Source organism: Heterodontus francisci, chromosome 4 (genome assembly GCF_036365525.1).
Source record: "Heterodontus francisci isolate sHetFra1 chromosome 4, sHetFra1.hap1, whole genome shotgun sequence".
Classification (NCBI taxonomy): Eukaryota; Metazoa; Chordata; class Chondrichthyes; order Heterodontiformes; family Heterodontidae; genus Heterodontus; species Heterodontus francisci.
The window spans coordinates 58,655,656-58,672,105 of NC_090374.1; the positions used below are offsets into that span (position 1 = coordinate 58,655,656).

The 16,450-nt window shown below is 44.6% G+C and overlaps 1 protein-coding gene across 9 annotated transcripts in view; it reads right to left on the bottom strand.

Annotated features, from left to right (window-relative positions):
• The window catches only part of atg10 (ATG10 autophagy related 10 homolog (S. cerevisiae)), a 406,513-nt gene that overhangs the window by 161,140 nt on the left and 228,923 nt on the right, over positions 1-16,450 (bottom strand). For all 9 annotated transcript variants that reach the window (XM_068029621.1, XM_068029620.1, XM_068029616.1 and 6 more), the window contains exons 4-5: positions 7,634-7,769; positions 5,065-5,162 (exon numbers count right to left, since the gene is read on the bottom strand). In XM_068029621.1, coding sequence (XP_067885722.1) covers positions 5,065-5,162; positions 7,634-7,769 — 234 coding nt within the window. The remainder of the gene's footprint in view (positions 1-5,064; positions 5,163-7,633; positions 7,770-16,450) is intronic.

Genomic DNA, 16,450 nt, shown 5'->3' on the forward strand with positions numbered 1-16,450 from the left:
GGTGTTTACAAAGGAAGAGGATGCTGACAAAATATCATAGAAGCGGAGACAGTAGAGGCAATGGATAGGGTAAAAATTGAGACTGAGGAGGTACTAAAAAGGCTGGCTATGCTTTGGGTAGCTTAGTCACCTGGTCCAGATGGCTTGCATCCCAGGTTGGGAAAGGAAGTGGGGTTGGAGATAGCGGAAGGGCTTGCCATAATCTTCCAATCTTCCCTAGATATGGGAGAGGCGCCACAGGATTGGAGTGTAGCAAATGTGACACCCTTATTCAAGAAATGGTGTAAGGACAGCCCGAGCAACTGCAGGCCAGTTAGTTTAACATCAGTGGTGGGTAAGGCTATAGAAACAATAATCAAGGGGAAAAAAAATCAACATGCACTTGGAGAGGTTCGAGTTAATTAAGGATAGCCAGCATAGATTTGTAAAAGGCAGATCATGCTTGACAAATCTAATTGAATTTTTAGAAGTAACAGCGAAGGTTGATGAAAGGAATGTGGCAAATGTTGTCCATTTGGATTTTAAGGAAGTGTTCGACAAGTACAACATAAGCTGGTTAAAAAAAATTGAGGCTTCTGGAATAGGAGGGTCAGTGTCAGCTTGGATAAAACAAAATTGACTTGAGGACAGAAAACAATGAGTCGTGGTAAATGACTGTTTTTCAGACTGGAGGATGGGAGACAGTGGCATTGCCCAAGGGTCAGTGCTGGGACCACTGCTTTTTTTTTACTATATATAGATGACTTTGATTTTGGAATACAGAGTAGAATCTCAAAATTTGCTGCTGATACCAAACTTGGAGGAGCGGTAAAGAGTGAGGATGATACAAACTGCCTGCAACAGGACAGAGATAGTCTAGGGGAGTGGGCAGACAAGTGGCAGATGGAATTTAATACAGACAAATGTGAGGTGTTGCATTTTGGCAGAAGGGACAGGGTAAGGCAATAGAGACTTAATGCCGCAGGTTTAAAGAGTGTGCTGGAACGGAGTGGCGGGGGGGGGGGGGGGGGGGGGTGTGCAGGGGGGCTTGTGCATCAATCTTTGAAGGTGGCAGGACATATTGAAAGAGTGATTAGCAAAGCATATGGGATCTTGGGCTTTATAAATAGACCCACTGAGTACAAGAGCAGGGATGTTATGCTGAACATTTATAAAGCTTTCGTTAAGCCCCAACAATAGTATTGCATTCAGTTCTGGTCACCACAGTTTAGGATGGATGTGAGGGCCACAGAGAGGTTGCAGAGGAGATTTACTAGAATTATCCCAGGGATGGCAGGTTTTAGTTATAAGGTTAGGTTGGAGAAGCTGGGTTTGTTCTCCCTGGAACAAAAAAGATTGAGGGAGATTTGATAGAGATGTACAAAATTATGGCAGGCTTAGATGAGTGAGACAAGGAAAAACTTTTGCAATTAACTAATGGTACAAGGACTAAGAGACAAAGGTTGATGTTTTTGGCAAGAGATGCAGGGGGAATGTGAGAAAAAAAAATTTATGCAGCAGGTGATAATGACCTGTATTTATTTAAGGAGTTCAGGAAGGAACTCTGGCTTCCAGGCTCTTGATAGGTCTTCCCAAAAATTAGAACATTTGTGCATTTTCAAGTGGAAAACAACAATACCATGCCTACAACACAAATGAAAACACCCCTATTCATTTTTGAGAGCAGTTCAAAATTGCAGGAATTGCTGCATAAAGAAAGCACTGAGCAGCTCCTGGGACAATGGGCATTAATATACAGGATGAGATCTCTGTGTTCTGAAACAATCTGCACATTTATAGAGTGGTACACTTCCTGGAATGTATGCATTCAACTTCACATTTGGAGCCCTGATGGTCATATGGGTTCCATCTGGAACACCATTCACTCTTGGGAAGTCAGCCAGACAGTAAAATTTCTGTGTCCCTTCCACATGGTGTCTCATTTCCACTGGCAATGTAATAAAGATGTTTCTCCTGGCAAGCATGGTGTCAGGCAGTTACTCTGTGCAGCTACGAATTGTCAACAGGCGTATCTTGCAGTGGCCTGGAAAGATCCTTGGCATGGAATATTAGTGATCTTCACGTTGTAGATGAACCTGCAGCAGGTGAAACAGTTTGGTCACTGTATTTCGTGAAGCTGTGTTACTGACCTCTGACACACCCAGAGAGGAATGACAGGTCTATAAACCCAGCCCTTGGGTACTGATGGCAGAGACCATACTCTGGTGTATTTGGACATAGAGGTGTGCAGTATTGAATTGGTGTTACTCTTCCAATACATGTAGCACTAAAGGAATAAACAAAGAAATCTGCATTCATGCAACTTGGTTGCCTGCAACTTGTTCTCGTCAAAACTCCAGGAGTGTGCATCCTAATAAAGGCTTCCATAAAAAGGAAAAAAATATAGAGGGAAAGAACAGTACACAAGATGCTCAACAATGTAGAGAAATGTCATGCCAAAAACTAAACTTCAATGGTCAAACAAGAACAGCAAACTCGCTTCAATAAACACTCCGTAGCAACCCAGACCAGTTTCTCTGTCTTGTGTGAATTTTATAACATTGAGCTTATACCACAATACATGCAATTTTACATTAGACATGAGCTGCATAAATAAAAGAATGTGAGTTGCACATATCTGCAGCAAGGCCTCTTTATTTCCTCTAAAATTGCCCATAGAAAAATTGGAGAATGGGGGCCTTTCCAACCTACGCAGTGAGGAAGGAGGAAGGGCATCAAAGATGGTAGATTTGGAGCTCAGAAAGAATGAGACAGGAAGGCAAAGAAAATTCAATGAGAGAGATACACAAGGAAGATTTAAATAGAAGTGTGATCCAAATTAGACAGCAATAGAGTCATAGAGTCGTACAGCATAGAAACAGGCCCTTCGGCCCACCGCGTCCATGCCGACCATAATGCCTATCTATACTAATCCCACCTGCCTGCATTAATTCCATATCCCTCTATGCATTGCTCATTCAAGTACCTGTCCAGATGCCTCTTAAATGTCGCTACGGTTCCTGCCTCCACCACCTCCTCAGACAGCTCATTCCAGATACCCACTATTCTTCGTGTGAAAAATTTACCCCTTTGATCCCCTTTAAACCTCCTCCCTCTCACCTTAAATCTATGCCCTCTAGTTTTAGTCACCCCTGCCATGGGAAGCAGACTCTGGCTATCTGCCCTATCTATGCCTCCCATAATTTTATATACCTCTATCATGTCCCCTCTCAGCCTCCTTCGCTCCAGGGAAAACAGACCCAGCCGATCCAATCTCTCTTTATAACTCAAGCCCTCCAAACCAGGCAACATCCTCGTGAATCCTTTCTGCACCCTCTCTAGCTTAATCACATCTTTCCTGTAGTGCTACGACCAGAACTGCACACAGTACTCCAAATGCGGCCTAACCAACATTACGTACAACTGTAACATGACGTCCCAACTCTTGTACTCAATGCCTCGGCCGATGAAGGCAAGCATGCCACACCATTCCTTCACCACCCTGTCTACCTGTATTGCCACTTTCAGGGAACTATGTACTTGCACGCCAAGGTCTCTCTGCTCAACAACACTCCCCAGGGTCCTGCCATTCACTGTATATGTCCTGCCCTGGTTTAACTTCCCAAAATGCATCACTTCGCACTTGTCTGTGTTAAATTCCATTTGCCAATCTTTCCTCTAGAGTCATAGAATGGTTACAGCACAGGAGGAGGCCATTTGACCCTGCCGGCTCTCTGCAACAGCAACTCATCTTATCCCACATCACCGCCTTTTCCCTGTCACCCTGCGAGGTTTTTTACTTCAGAAAATTCTCCAATTCTCTGTTGAAGGCCTCGATTGAATGTAACATCCCTACTGAAGAAAGGAAGTAGACAGAAAGCAGGAAACTATAGGCCAGTTAGCTTAACATCTATCATTGGGAAATGCAGAGTCAACATGGTTTTGTGAAAGGAAAAGCCTGTTTGACAAATTTATTAGAGTTCTTTGAGGATATTAACAAGCACTTCACTGCCTGAGAGTGTAGTGGAGGCTGATTCAAACAAGGCCTTCAAAAGAGAATTGGATAATCATCTGAAGAGAAAAAATGTGCAGGGCTACAGGGAAAAGGCAGGGAAGCGGGACTCGGTGAGTTGCTCTTGCAGAGAGCTGGCATGGACACAAAGGGCCAAATGGCCTCCTTCTTGCTGTAATCATTCTATGTTCCATGAGTCTATATCCCAGGAAATTCACTTTTTATGCCCAAGTTTCCCTACATTACAACCATGACTGCACTTCTGAAGTATTTCATTAGCTGTGAAGCACTTTAGAAGGTCCTGTCGTCATGAAAGATGCTATATTAAATACAAATTAAGTCTGTCTTTCTTACAAGGTGTCGAAGCACTCACCATCTGGGAGCTTGTGGAACAGCTTTACCACAAGGACTGAAGTAGTTTTTGAAGAAGGCTCACCACCACCTTCTCAAAGGCAATTAGTGATGGGCAACAACTGCTGGGCTTGCCAGAAATGGCCACATCCGGAGAATTAATTTTAAAAATTGGAATCCGATTGGGACCTTGGAAAGGCCTCGAAAGGGTGTCAGACCCTGCCAGAAGTAAGGTAATTGACTCCAAAGGGGATTCATTACCTTATGCTGCTGGAGTTATGGCTGTCACTTTTTTGTCCCTTGGGAGGGGCCTAGGGTCAACCTACTTCCATCTAGCAAACTGGAGCAGGCACCTCTGATGTCCTGTTACAGTCATGGGCCACCCTTCCCAAACAACCTTATGACCCTGTCCTCTCAATTTGAGACAGGATTGGAATTTTTCAATCTGGGGACCACTCCACCTCACCAGCAGAGCAGAATCAATGAATTTCATCCCAGCTATCTTAATGAAAGATTTTTTACTGTCCCACGGAAGCGCAGATGCGATACCACGTTAAGCTTCTCTATCAGAGAACATGATCTTAAACTGAACAGTGATTGCTGACAAATCTGAACTGAGCAATAATTCATTTTGCTCAAATCCACTGATTGATGTATAGAAGTGATTAGGTAATTTCAACATTTAATAGTTTTGTCAAATGTATGATTGATTGACTGATTACCTGTTGTGTAATAGTATCCCAGGGTCCTTGAAAGAGACGTTCTTTGTAACAATTATGAACATTTTCCCAAATTTCTTTTAATGCAAGTGGTTTGCCATCTAGGATTTAAAAAGATATAAAGTTCTATCATATACACTGGATAGTGAATTACAACATTGCAACAACTTATATTGCGCCTTTAATATAATAAAGCATCCCAAGGCACTTCACAGGAGCATGATGACACAAAATAGGGCACCAAGCCACACAAAGAGACATTCGGTCAGAAAACCAAAAGCTTGGTCAAAGAGGTAGGTTTTAGGGAGTGTCTTAAAGGAGGAAAACAAGGTCGACAGGAGGAGAGGTATAGGGAGGGATTTCTGGAGCTTAGGGCCTGGGCAGCTGAAGATAGGTCCACCAATGGCGGAGCGATTAAAATTAGGGATGCTCAAGAGGCCAGAATTAGAGGTGCGCAGATACCTCAGAGGATTGTAGGACTGGAGGCGATTATAGAGATAGGGAGGGGTGAGGCCATATGAGAATTTTAAAGTCAAGACAATGCTTGACCGAAAGCCAATATAGGTCAGCAAGCACAGGAGTAATAGCTGAACAGGACTTTGTGTGAGGTAAGACACAAGCAGCAGAGTTTTGGATGACACCAAGTTTATGGAGGGTAGAATGTGGGAGACCATCCTGGAGTGCATTGGAATAGTCAAGTCTAAAGGTAACGAAGGCATCCATGTGGACTTCAGCAGCAGATAAGCTGAGATAGGGGCTAAGTTGGGCAATGTTACAGAGGTGGAAATAGGCAGCCTTAGTGATGGTGCAAATATGAGGTTGGAAGCTCATCTCGCGGTCAAACGTGGCACCAAGGTTGCGAACAGACTGATTTAATCTCAGACTGTTGCCAGGGAGAGGGATTGAATTGGTAGCTAGGGTACAGAGGTTTGAGCAAGGACCGAAAACAATGGCTTCAGTCTTCCCAATATTTAATTGGAGGAAATTTCAGTTCATCCAGTACTGGATGTCAGATCAGCAGTCTGACAATTTAGTAAAAGTGGAGGAATATTAGGGTTGCATGAGAGTAATACTGCACAAAATACATTCTCTGAGGTCCTCTTTTACACCTTTACTTTTAATAAAAATACATATCTTTCAGCGATTTAACACAATAATTCAATTTCAGCATTTAGAATACAAACACAAGCCATTTTAGCTTCTTCCTTATGGTTTAACATGTAATATATGGGCCAATCTCATGCTCCCAATAGGGAGTAATAGCTGCAGAAGCTGCATTACAGGCATACGTCTCATGATCCTCCTTGATGTGTCCCTGGGAGCAGCGAATCTTGGGAATTGCTGGATGAAACATGACTAGAATGACTGAAGGGGCTTGAACAGTCAAATGGGAAAAGGTGGAGCCATAGTTGCAAGGCAACAACATGAAGCAGATCTTTGGCCGGAAAAAGGTTGGAGATGGGACATAATTTGGAGAGAAAAGAAGAGTATGGTTTTTGACAGTACAGCACAAGGTGGTCAGACCAAAATTTTCCCAAGTGCACTTATAATCTTTGGATTGGTCATTTGAGAGCTGACTATTGAACGGGAGAAGTTGTAGGGTTGGGACAATTACTTGAAATTTACAGCACAGAAACAGGCCATTCAGCCGAACATACTATGCTGGTGTTTATGCTTCACACGAGTCTCCTCCCACCTTACTTCATCTCACCCTTGTGGCATATTCTTCCATTCCAGTTGAAAAAAACTCATCAACTCCGAGGTCTTGAGACCATATTTGATGATGGGGTCAAATGGATTCTGATGCATGAACGAGGGTATGAGAATAAGGGGGTCGGGATGGAACAGGACGAGATGGGTGGTATGAAAGAGGATGAGGAAGGAGGCATGCAGGAGGCTGAGGGAGGTGGAGTAGAGGATGATGATGTTAGTAAGCCAAGGTCCAATCAGGTCCATGAAGTTGAGGTGGTCCTTCAGGATGAGATGGTGGATGAGAGTATATTGTTTTTGAGTGGAAGCATTGTGTAAAGCAGTGTGAAACATAGTGGTAGGTAGAATGAGAGGGGAAGAGACAAGAAACGACTTACTTGGGGAAGTAGACAGCAAAAAAAGAGATAGAAAGGAAGTTAGAGAGATTTACTGCAGGAGAGTGTATTAGCAAGGGGCATGTACATTACAAGGGAATAAGGCAAATGGGGTACTACAGGGAAGAGGCACTGGTGAGTGCCACAGTGACAGAGTCTTAATTTCAAACAGTGGTAGGCTGCAAGCCCATTCAAGTGGGATGAAAGTCATGCGGGGAAAACTGGAAAGAAAAAAATTCAACAGGGGAGCAGCAGAAAGTGCAGCCAAGGTGCAAGGCCAGCTAGGAGAATTTGAAAGGGAAGACAGGGAGAGGGGAGGGCTGTTTAAAAGCTCGAGAACAGGAATGGAGAGAGGCAGAAAACCTTGGGTCCAAGGTGTCAGCCATGACATGTACATTAAAGGCAGGAAAAACAGAGATTAAAACATGAGGCAGTCAAACACTAAGTTGACTGAAGCTTAAATTCCATTTATGTTGAGCTTAATATACCTGAATAACAAGCTCTGAAATACAGTACAGGTGCCTGGTAACTGCTGGAGTAGACAACATGGTATTCATATCGAATTAATTCAGATGTTGTGACCTGGGCTTCCTCAGTGTCATTGCTAACATTCTCCATGTTAACCTGAAATAAAGATAAAACATTGTACAAATTCCTACTTGGACATTATAATTAAAATACCCAGTTTTCAGGGTTATCTGATAAAATGTCACCGAACACACAATTTTGCAATATTTATTTTAAAAACACCAAAATTACATGAAAGAATTATCATTCTGACCAGGAGCTCTGCATAAGCCCATCAGGCTGCTTTTCAAAAATAATTAATAACTAATTCTCACCTAAACTTTTGTCAAGAAATTCATGACCAAAACTTTCATGCTTATATTTTCTTTTGACAGGCTAATTGCGCATTCACTCTTTCCACTTATTGACACCATGACTGCCTTTATGACAGCATTTTTTTTCAAATACCAACATCGACTGCCAAAAAAACATACCCGGGGAATTTTAATCTGGCGGCAGGAATCTTGATGTCCAGAAAAACTATGCCAATATCCCCACGTCGCCTCTTCTCCGGAAAGCCCATTAAATCTAGTGCCAATCAGACACTTTTGTGGACAGCGACGGACCTTCCACAGGATCAAGGACCCCATCGCCAGAATTCCTGCCCTTGGAGAGCTGCTGACCAATCAGAGGGTGGTAGCTGCAGCACCACCGCAGAGGTGGTGGCTGCTGCTGGAGGAGCACCTACCAGAAGCCAAGGAGCGTCGCTGGTAGGTCAGGGCAGAGGGGTCTCATGTGTGAGAGGGGGAGGGATGTCAACAGCAAGAGCAGGGGGGTGGCTCTCAGCGGGACCCTCCCCCTTCCCGGTGCCGGATCTCATGTTCAGGCACAAAGTGCCTTTTAATGAGGGACCCCCCCCCCCCCCCCCACTGCCCCCCACTGGAGCCAGGAAGCAGCCTGCACAGTTTTCCATGCTGTGCTTCCCGTGCAGCAACAGGGCAGCTCGCCCAATGACTAATTGCGATTGTGGTGGGAAGAGGCCCTTAATTGGGGGTTAATTGCCCAGTTAAGGGCCTCAATTGGCGGCGGGGCGGGAAGGCCATTCACAGGCCTTCCCGCCCTGGACTAAGTTTTAGCGGAACCCCCCCGCCACCATCCCACCCAATTTTATGCTCTCCTCACCTCCAAAACCACCGCGGGGGACAGCATAAATTCCCCCCACTGAAGCTGGTGAAACACCGAAGCTGGTGAAACACCAAAACTTGAAAAACCAAAGACAAAAACCTGGAAAGCCTAAACTATAAAAGTAAATGTTTTTCTTTTAAAAAGGTAGAATAATTTAACTTGGTAACTCAGATATGCTGAACATGTTCCGCCTCCTGGGGGTGGAATTTCCGATGGGTGCATAATTGGGGAGATATACCCAAAATTAGGTTCATATTGTCGACATCAATTTACCCATAAATTTTCTGCCAATCAAATTAGCAGGAATTTAAAATGCAGTGTAAGGAATTGGTGTTGGAGGAAAATGTGAATCTAGCACCATATATTCTTACATTGAGTACGAAAATTAAAATTTCAAGTCATTTCAAAACTTGGAGATTCGGACAGCAGCAGCAGCAGGAGGAGAGGATTTAAAAAGCGTGCCAAAACCTCGGAGGCCAGAGGGAAGAGACGTAGGAGTTTCGGAGGCAAATCAAAAATTGAAAAGTGGCGTCACAATCAACAGAGAGTGGAGGGAAACAGAAAGCAGCTGGGGTGAGTATTCAGGTAAACTTTTAATTTAATCCAAGTTAGTCAAATATAAAATAAAGATTTGATTGATTCATTAGTATAAAAACTATAAACTAAGGTGGATTTTATAATTTATCCTTTAGAGAGATGAGACCAGCAGAGATGGTATTGGTTCAAATTAGGAGCTGGGAAATTAAAAACTTTTCAATCAGGGTAATATAACAGTAAGTATAAACTCAGAGCAAGACTAGAGAAAGTAATTCTAATGGACTGTTTAAATAGGGTACTAAATACATGGCTTAAAAAAGGGAATAGAGGGTTTTTGTTTTCGATCATGGATGGGCAGCTGCGACCTGTTGCTTGAAATTCCTGCGCCATGGAAACTTCATGTGTCCTGAGGGACACGTGTGTAGGAAGTGTTTCCAGCTGCTTCAACTCAAGTTCAGGATTTCCGAGCTTGAGGGGCAGCTGGAATCACTACAGAGCATCAGGGAGCAGGAGAGTTTCCTAGATCATACATTACAGGAGGTGGTCACCCTACAGGCAGTAGGAGGTTCAGGAGAGTAGTTGATTGGCCATCTGGAAGAGTAGGAGGAGGTAGGAAGTGCAGGAGCCTTCAGGGTGTGCGCCATTCTCAAAGCGGGACTCAGCATTGGAGACTGCTGAGAATGATGACACCTTGAAAGAGTGCAGTCCAAACCATGGCACCAATGAGCATGGGAGTGTACAGGAGGGAGCAGCAAAGTACAGAAATGCAGTTGTTATAGGTGATTCCATAGTCAGGGGAACAGATAGGCATTTCTTTAACCATTATAGTGAGTCCCGCATGGTGTGTTGCCTCCCTGGTGCCAGTGAAGGACATCACTGAGAGCGTGCAGGATATTCTGCAGGGAAAAGGGAGTGAGCCAGAGGTTCTGGTGCATGTTGGTACCAATGACATAGCAAGGGCAGGCATTGAGGTCCTATGGTCAGATTTTCAGGAGCTAGGGCATAGGTTAAAGAGTAGGACCTCGAGGGTAGTAATCTCTGGATTACTCCAAATGCTACATGCCAGCGAGAGTAGAAATAGAAAGATAGCAAGGATCAGTACATGGCTGGAAATATGATGCAGGAGGGAGGGCTTCAGATTCTTGGGGCATTTGGACCAGTTCTGGGGCAAAAGCCACCTATTCAAAAGGAACAGGTTGCATCTCAACAGGACTGGGACCAATACCCTCACGGGGAGGTTCACTAGTGTGGTTGGGGAGGGTTTAAACTCAATTGGCAGGGGGATGGACACCAGCATATAGAAGTAGAAAAGAGGAATAAGGTGCATAAGGTAAGAGTGCTGGACAGTACTGACAAGGTGCGTGGAATTCTGGGAGAGAGAGATAGCACTAGAGTAGGGAATAGTAAGTTATTAGGATGGGCAAAGTAAGGGAGGAAGTAATAATGTCTAAATTAGGGTTAATGTACATGTATGTGACTGCACGGAGTGTAGTTAATAAGATTGGTGAGTTACAGATGCAGATTGCTATGTGGAAATATGATGTTGTGGCTATGACAGAGACCTGGATCAAAGAAGGGCAGGCCTGAGTGTTAAATATTCCTGGATACAAGGTGTTCAGGAAAATTACCTAGAATGAGTTTTGTCAATAGTGGTCGTCAAAAGCCTCGACATCCATTGACTTTGAAAGAGCCAAACCACCCCCCCACCAAGTATGTTTGCACAGCTTGAGAGAAGAACTTTGAATTTCAAACAACCTTCCAGAAACTTCTGTTTGCATACAAAGAGGTGGTCACATGACATACTTGCCTGTGTAACTCAGTTTGTGAACTGTGCCTCAGAAAGACAACAGACAGTAACTGAACTCCAAGAAGCACCTCTCTTTCTCTCTCTCCCTCTCCAGCAAAGTCCCAGGAGGGCCTTGGCTGCAACTAAACCTCAAATCTACAGACCCTCACAGGCAACAACCAAGAGGACAGATAAAGCCTCCCTTCAGCCTTCCGGAACCAGAGAAGCAAGTCCAAATTGTGCATGGCCCCGCAAGGACTTCAAGACTTTAATTTCAACAAAATGACACTGAAAATCAGTATCTGAATTCCATGTATTACAGACTTTACATCAACCTCCCAACTCTTTTTTCCCCTCTGTATCCATTTTGTGTGTGTGTGTGCCTCTCGTGTGAATGTGAGTGTGGATGCATTGCATATTTTAATAATTTTAACCGGTTTAGAGTGATAAGGTTAATAAACTTACATCTTTCTTGTTTAAACTCAAGAAAACTTGTCTGATTGGTTCATTTGTAATTGTACTCTAAGAACAGTGAGCAAGGGCTCACTGAGGTGGTGAGCTAAATCACTGTGTTAAAAGATAAACACTGTGGCAGTCAAACCAGAGAAGGGGCAAAAGGGGATCCTGAGACCCCTTCCTCACCTGGCCATAACAAATATATGTAGCTTCCAGCTTGCACAAATGCGCCACACTGCGAGTGCTACTGACAATCTTAAACTGATTGTCAGCATAATTCTTAGCATACTGAGGATTATTTAGCAAATGTTGGACACTGTGTTTTGTGAGCACGGGCTGGTTGGGTACGGTCTGTACCTTGCCCGTTGCGAACAGTGGAAGGGACGTGTTTGATCTGCCAGGCCTATATGCCTTGCATCACACTCTCATTGAAATTCATATATATTACTCATTTGCATGATAGACAGAACTTCTTTTTGGCTTGACGACAGCATCCTGTTAGTGGCGAACACCATAAACTGGTGCATTCTCCAAGGCAAGCCTCTACCAATCAGAGTCCACTTGCCAACCAATCAGCACTCTCTTCTCATATATGTCAGGCAAGCCCCCCACCTGCCAAGAATAAGGAAAATTAATTTCATCCCATGAACATTGATTTTAAACTATTGATGATGAAGAAAGAACTTACTTTAAAAAAGCATTTGGAGACTTTGGCTGGAGGGAAACATAGCATATCACCAGACAAGTACTTCAAAAGGACAAAGGAGCTATTCCCAGCTCCAATTTAATCCACAATGTTCTTTTGGTTACCAGATGTTGAAGCATTCCAGGTTAACTACTAAGATGGCCGAATACACAAACAGACGTGGTCAGGCCAGTTTAGTCACATGACGAACTAACTGTAGAGTTTTTTTGAATTTGAACTTCCAACAGGGAATTTGAAATCAGAAGGCTATTCGCCTCTGGACTGGAAAAGACCTCTCTCCTATCTGCTCTCACCAGCTTTGGAAACCAATGAAGACATATGAACCCCAAAAGAGAAAAGTCTCCTACAGTGAGCAAGATTTAAGAAGAATACTGGGCCCCAATGAAAAGCAAGACGACTTACAATCAAGGACCCTACAGCGAGCTCGAAGCACAATAAAAAACCTCTCTTCAGAGATTGCCTCAAACCTCTCCATTTTATTTTTCTTCTCTTTTCTGTCTCTATTTGCATGTGCATATCGTGTATGCATGCTAGCGTGGGGCGCGTCGTATATCCGTAGGCGCTAACCGAATTAGAGTTTAAGTTTAAGGTTTAATAAATTTCACTTTTCTTCTTTAAACCTGAGAAAACCTGGTGCACTCATTTCTTTGCCTTATAATTGGAAAGTGGTGAACAAGGATTCACCAAGGGGGGAGCTCAAAACACAGTGTGTTTAAAAATTAAATCCTGTTACAATAAGACCAGGTGAAGACAGTAAAAGACCCCTAGATACCTTTCTCGCCTGGTCGTAACAAAGTATAAATTTGTTGCTTTCCCTTACATTGGTATTCATGCGATTGTCCTGATGAGTACAAGAAAAAATGATACAGTAGTTATATTAGGGATTAGTTATAATAGGGGACTTTAATTATCTGAATACAGACATTCGATAAGGTGCCATATAAAAGATTACGACACAAGATAAGAGCTCATGGTGTTGTGGGTAATATAATAGCATGGATAGAGGATTGGCTAACTAACAGGAAAGAGTGTGTCGGGATAAATGGGGCATTTTCAGGTTGGCAAATTGTAACTAGTGGAGTGCCGCAAGAATCAATGCTGGGGCCTCAACTATTTAGAATCAATGACTTGGATGAAGGGACCGAGTGTATCGTAACCAGATTTGTGACGATACAAAGATAGGTAAGAAAGTTGTGAGGAGAACACAAAGAGATTGCAAAGGGATATAAATAGGTTAAGTGAGTAGGCAAAAATTTGGCAGATGGAAAATAACGTGGGAAAATGTGAGGTTATCTACTTCAGTCAGAATAGAAAAGCAGAAGATTATTTAAATGGAGAAAGACGACAGAATGCTGAGGTTCAGAGAAATCTGGGTGTCCTCTACATGCAGGTACAGCAAGTAATTAGGGACTGGATTCTGCTCCCAGCCTCAAATCAGGTTCAGTGGCGCGGTGGGGGGGGGGGGGGGGGCACTGGAGAATCGGAGCACCAGCAGCTACCACAGAACCAGGCGCTGGCGTTGCCGAACCTGATCTTCCCAGGGAGTGGGATAGGCCAACGTTAGCCTTCCCGCCCAGAGGCCAAATAAAGGCCTCTTCACGCCGCCGCTGGGATCTTACCAGCGGCTGGGGAGGCCTCCTCTGTGCAGGGAGGACACCTTGGAAAATGAGGGCTTGGGGGGGAGGGGGGGGGGTTCCTCCTTCATGGGCAATTCATGGCCCACGGAGGACACCTCCCCCCCAGCACCCCTCCCCAGGAACCACTGGACCCCGCCCCCCCGGACCCCCCTTCTCCAGACCGAATGTCCCGACCCCGTCTCACCTACCTCAGATCTGGGGTTCCAACACTGGACGTGGGTCCGAGGCCTCTGCAGTACTGGTAGTGGCCACTGCTCCCGGTGGGGCTGCCAATACTGTTGAGCTGCTGGCCCTGTGATTGGCCGGCATCTCTTGAGGGCAGGATCCCCATCCCTATTAAGTGTTCAAAGGGACAGGAATCCTGCCTCCTGAAACTTTTGACCCCAAAAGACCAGAGGATCTCTTCGGGGGTCAGAAAACATGCAGAGGCAGGGTTCCCACCGTCCTTTCGGTCCGGTGCCGGGAGCCCCTCCTCCTGCATAAAATCCAGCCCTAGAAAGGCAAATTGAATGTTGGCCTTTACTGCAAGGGGCATGTAGGTTAAAAGAGGGAAGTCTTGCTACAACTGTACAGGGCACACCTAGAATACTGCATACAGTTTTGGTCTCTTTATTTAAGGAGGGATATACTTGCATTGGAGGCAGTTCAGTGAAGAATCACAGAATCATACAGTGCAGAAGAGGTCCTTCGGCCCATCGAGTCTGCACCGATGCATTAAAACACCTGACCTGTCTACCTAATCCCATTTGCCAGCACTTGGCCCACAGCCTAGAATGTTATGACGTGCCAAGTGCTCATCCTGGTACTTTTTAAAGGATGTGAGGCAACCTGCATCTATCACCCTCCCAGGCAGGGCATTCCAGACCGTCACCACTCTCTGGGTAAAAAGGTTCTTCCTCAAGTCCCCCTTAAACCTCCCGCCCCTCACCATAAACTTGTGACCCCCTCGTAACTGACCCTTCAACTAAGGGGAACAGCTGCTCCCTATCCACCCTGTCCATGCCCCTCATAATCTTGTACACCTCGATCAGGTCACCCCTCAGTCTTCTCTGCTCCAGCAAAAACAACCCAAGCCTATCCAACCTCTCTTCATAGCTTAAATGTTCCATCCCAGGCAACATCCTGGTGAATCGCCTCTGCACCCCCTCCAATGCAATCACATCCTTTCGATAATGTGGCGACCAGAATTGCACACAGTACTCCAGCTGTGGCCTTACCAAAGTTCTGTACAACTCCAACATGACCTCCCTGCTTTTGTAACCTATGCCTCGATTGATAAAGGCAAGTGTCCCATATGCCTTTTTCACCACCCTATTAACCTACCCTTCTGCCTTCAGAGATCTATTGACAAACACGCCAAGGTCCCTTTGTTCCTCGGAACTTCCCAGTGTCAGGCCATTCATTGGAATACTTCCGTGTCACATTACTTCTTCCAAAGTGCATCACCTCACACTTTTCAGCGTTAAATTTGATCTGCCACTTTTCTGCCCATTTGACCATCCCGTCTATATCTTCCTGTAACCTAAGACACTCCACCTCACTGTTAACCACTCGGCCAATCTTTGTGTCATTCACGAACTTACTGATCCTACCCCCCACATAGTCATCTATGTCGTTTATATAAATGACAAACAATAGGGGACCCAGCACAGATCCCTGTGGTACGCCACTGAACACTGGCTTCCAGTCACTAAAACAGCCATCTGTCATCACTCTCTGTCTCCTGCAGCTAAGCCAATTTTGAATCCACCTTATCAAGTTACCCTGTATCCCATGTGCATTTGCTTTCGTGATAAGTCTCCCATGTGGGACCTTGTCAAAGGCTTTGCTGAAATCCATGTAAACTACATGAACTGCACTACCCTCATCTACATACCTGGTCACATGCTCAAAAAATTCAATCAAATTTGTTAGGCATGACCTCCCTCTGACAAAGCCATGCTGACTATTCCTGATCAAATTTTGCCTCTCCAAGTGGAGATAGATTCTCTCCTTCAGAACTTTCTCCAATAGTTTCCCTACCACTGACGTGAGATTCACTGGTCTGTAGTTCCATGGCTTATCTCCACAACCTTTCTTAAATAGTGGGACCACATTAGCTGTTCTCCAGTCCTCTGGCAACTCCCCCGTGGCCAGAAAGGAATTAAAAATTACAGTCAGAGCCTCTGCAATCTCCACCCTCGCCTCCCACAGCATCCTGGGACACAAATCATCCAGACCTGGAGATTTGTCCACTTTTAAGCCTTCCAAAACCTCCAATACCTTGTCACTCCCTATGACAATTAGCTCAAGAACCTCACAGTCTCTCTCTCTAAGTTCCATATCATTCTCTTGTGTGAAGACAGATGTGAAGTATTCATTCAACACCCTACCAATGTCCTCTGGCTCCACCCACAAATTTCCCCCTTGGTCCCCACTCTTTCCCTGGTTAACCTCTTCCCATTGATATACTTATAGAATATCTTGGAATTTTCCCTACTTTTACCAGCCA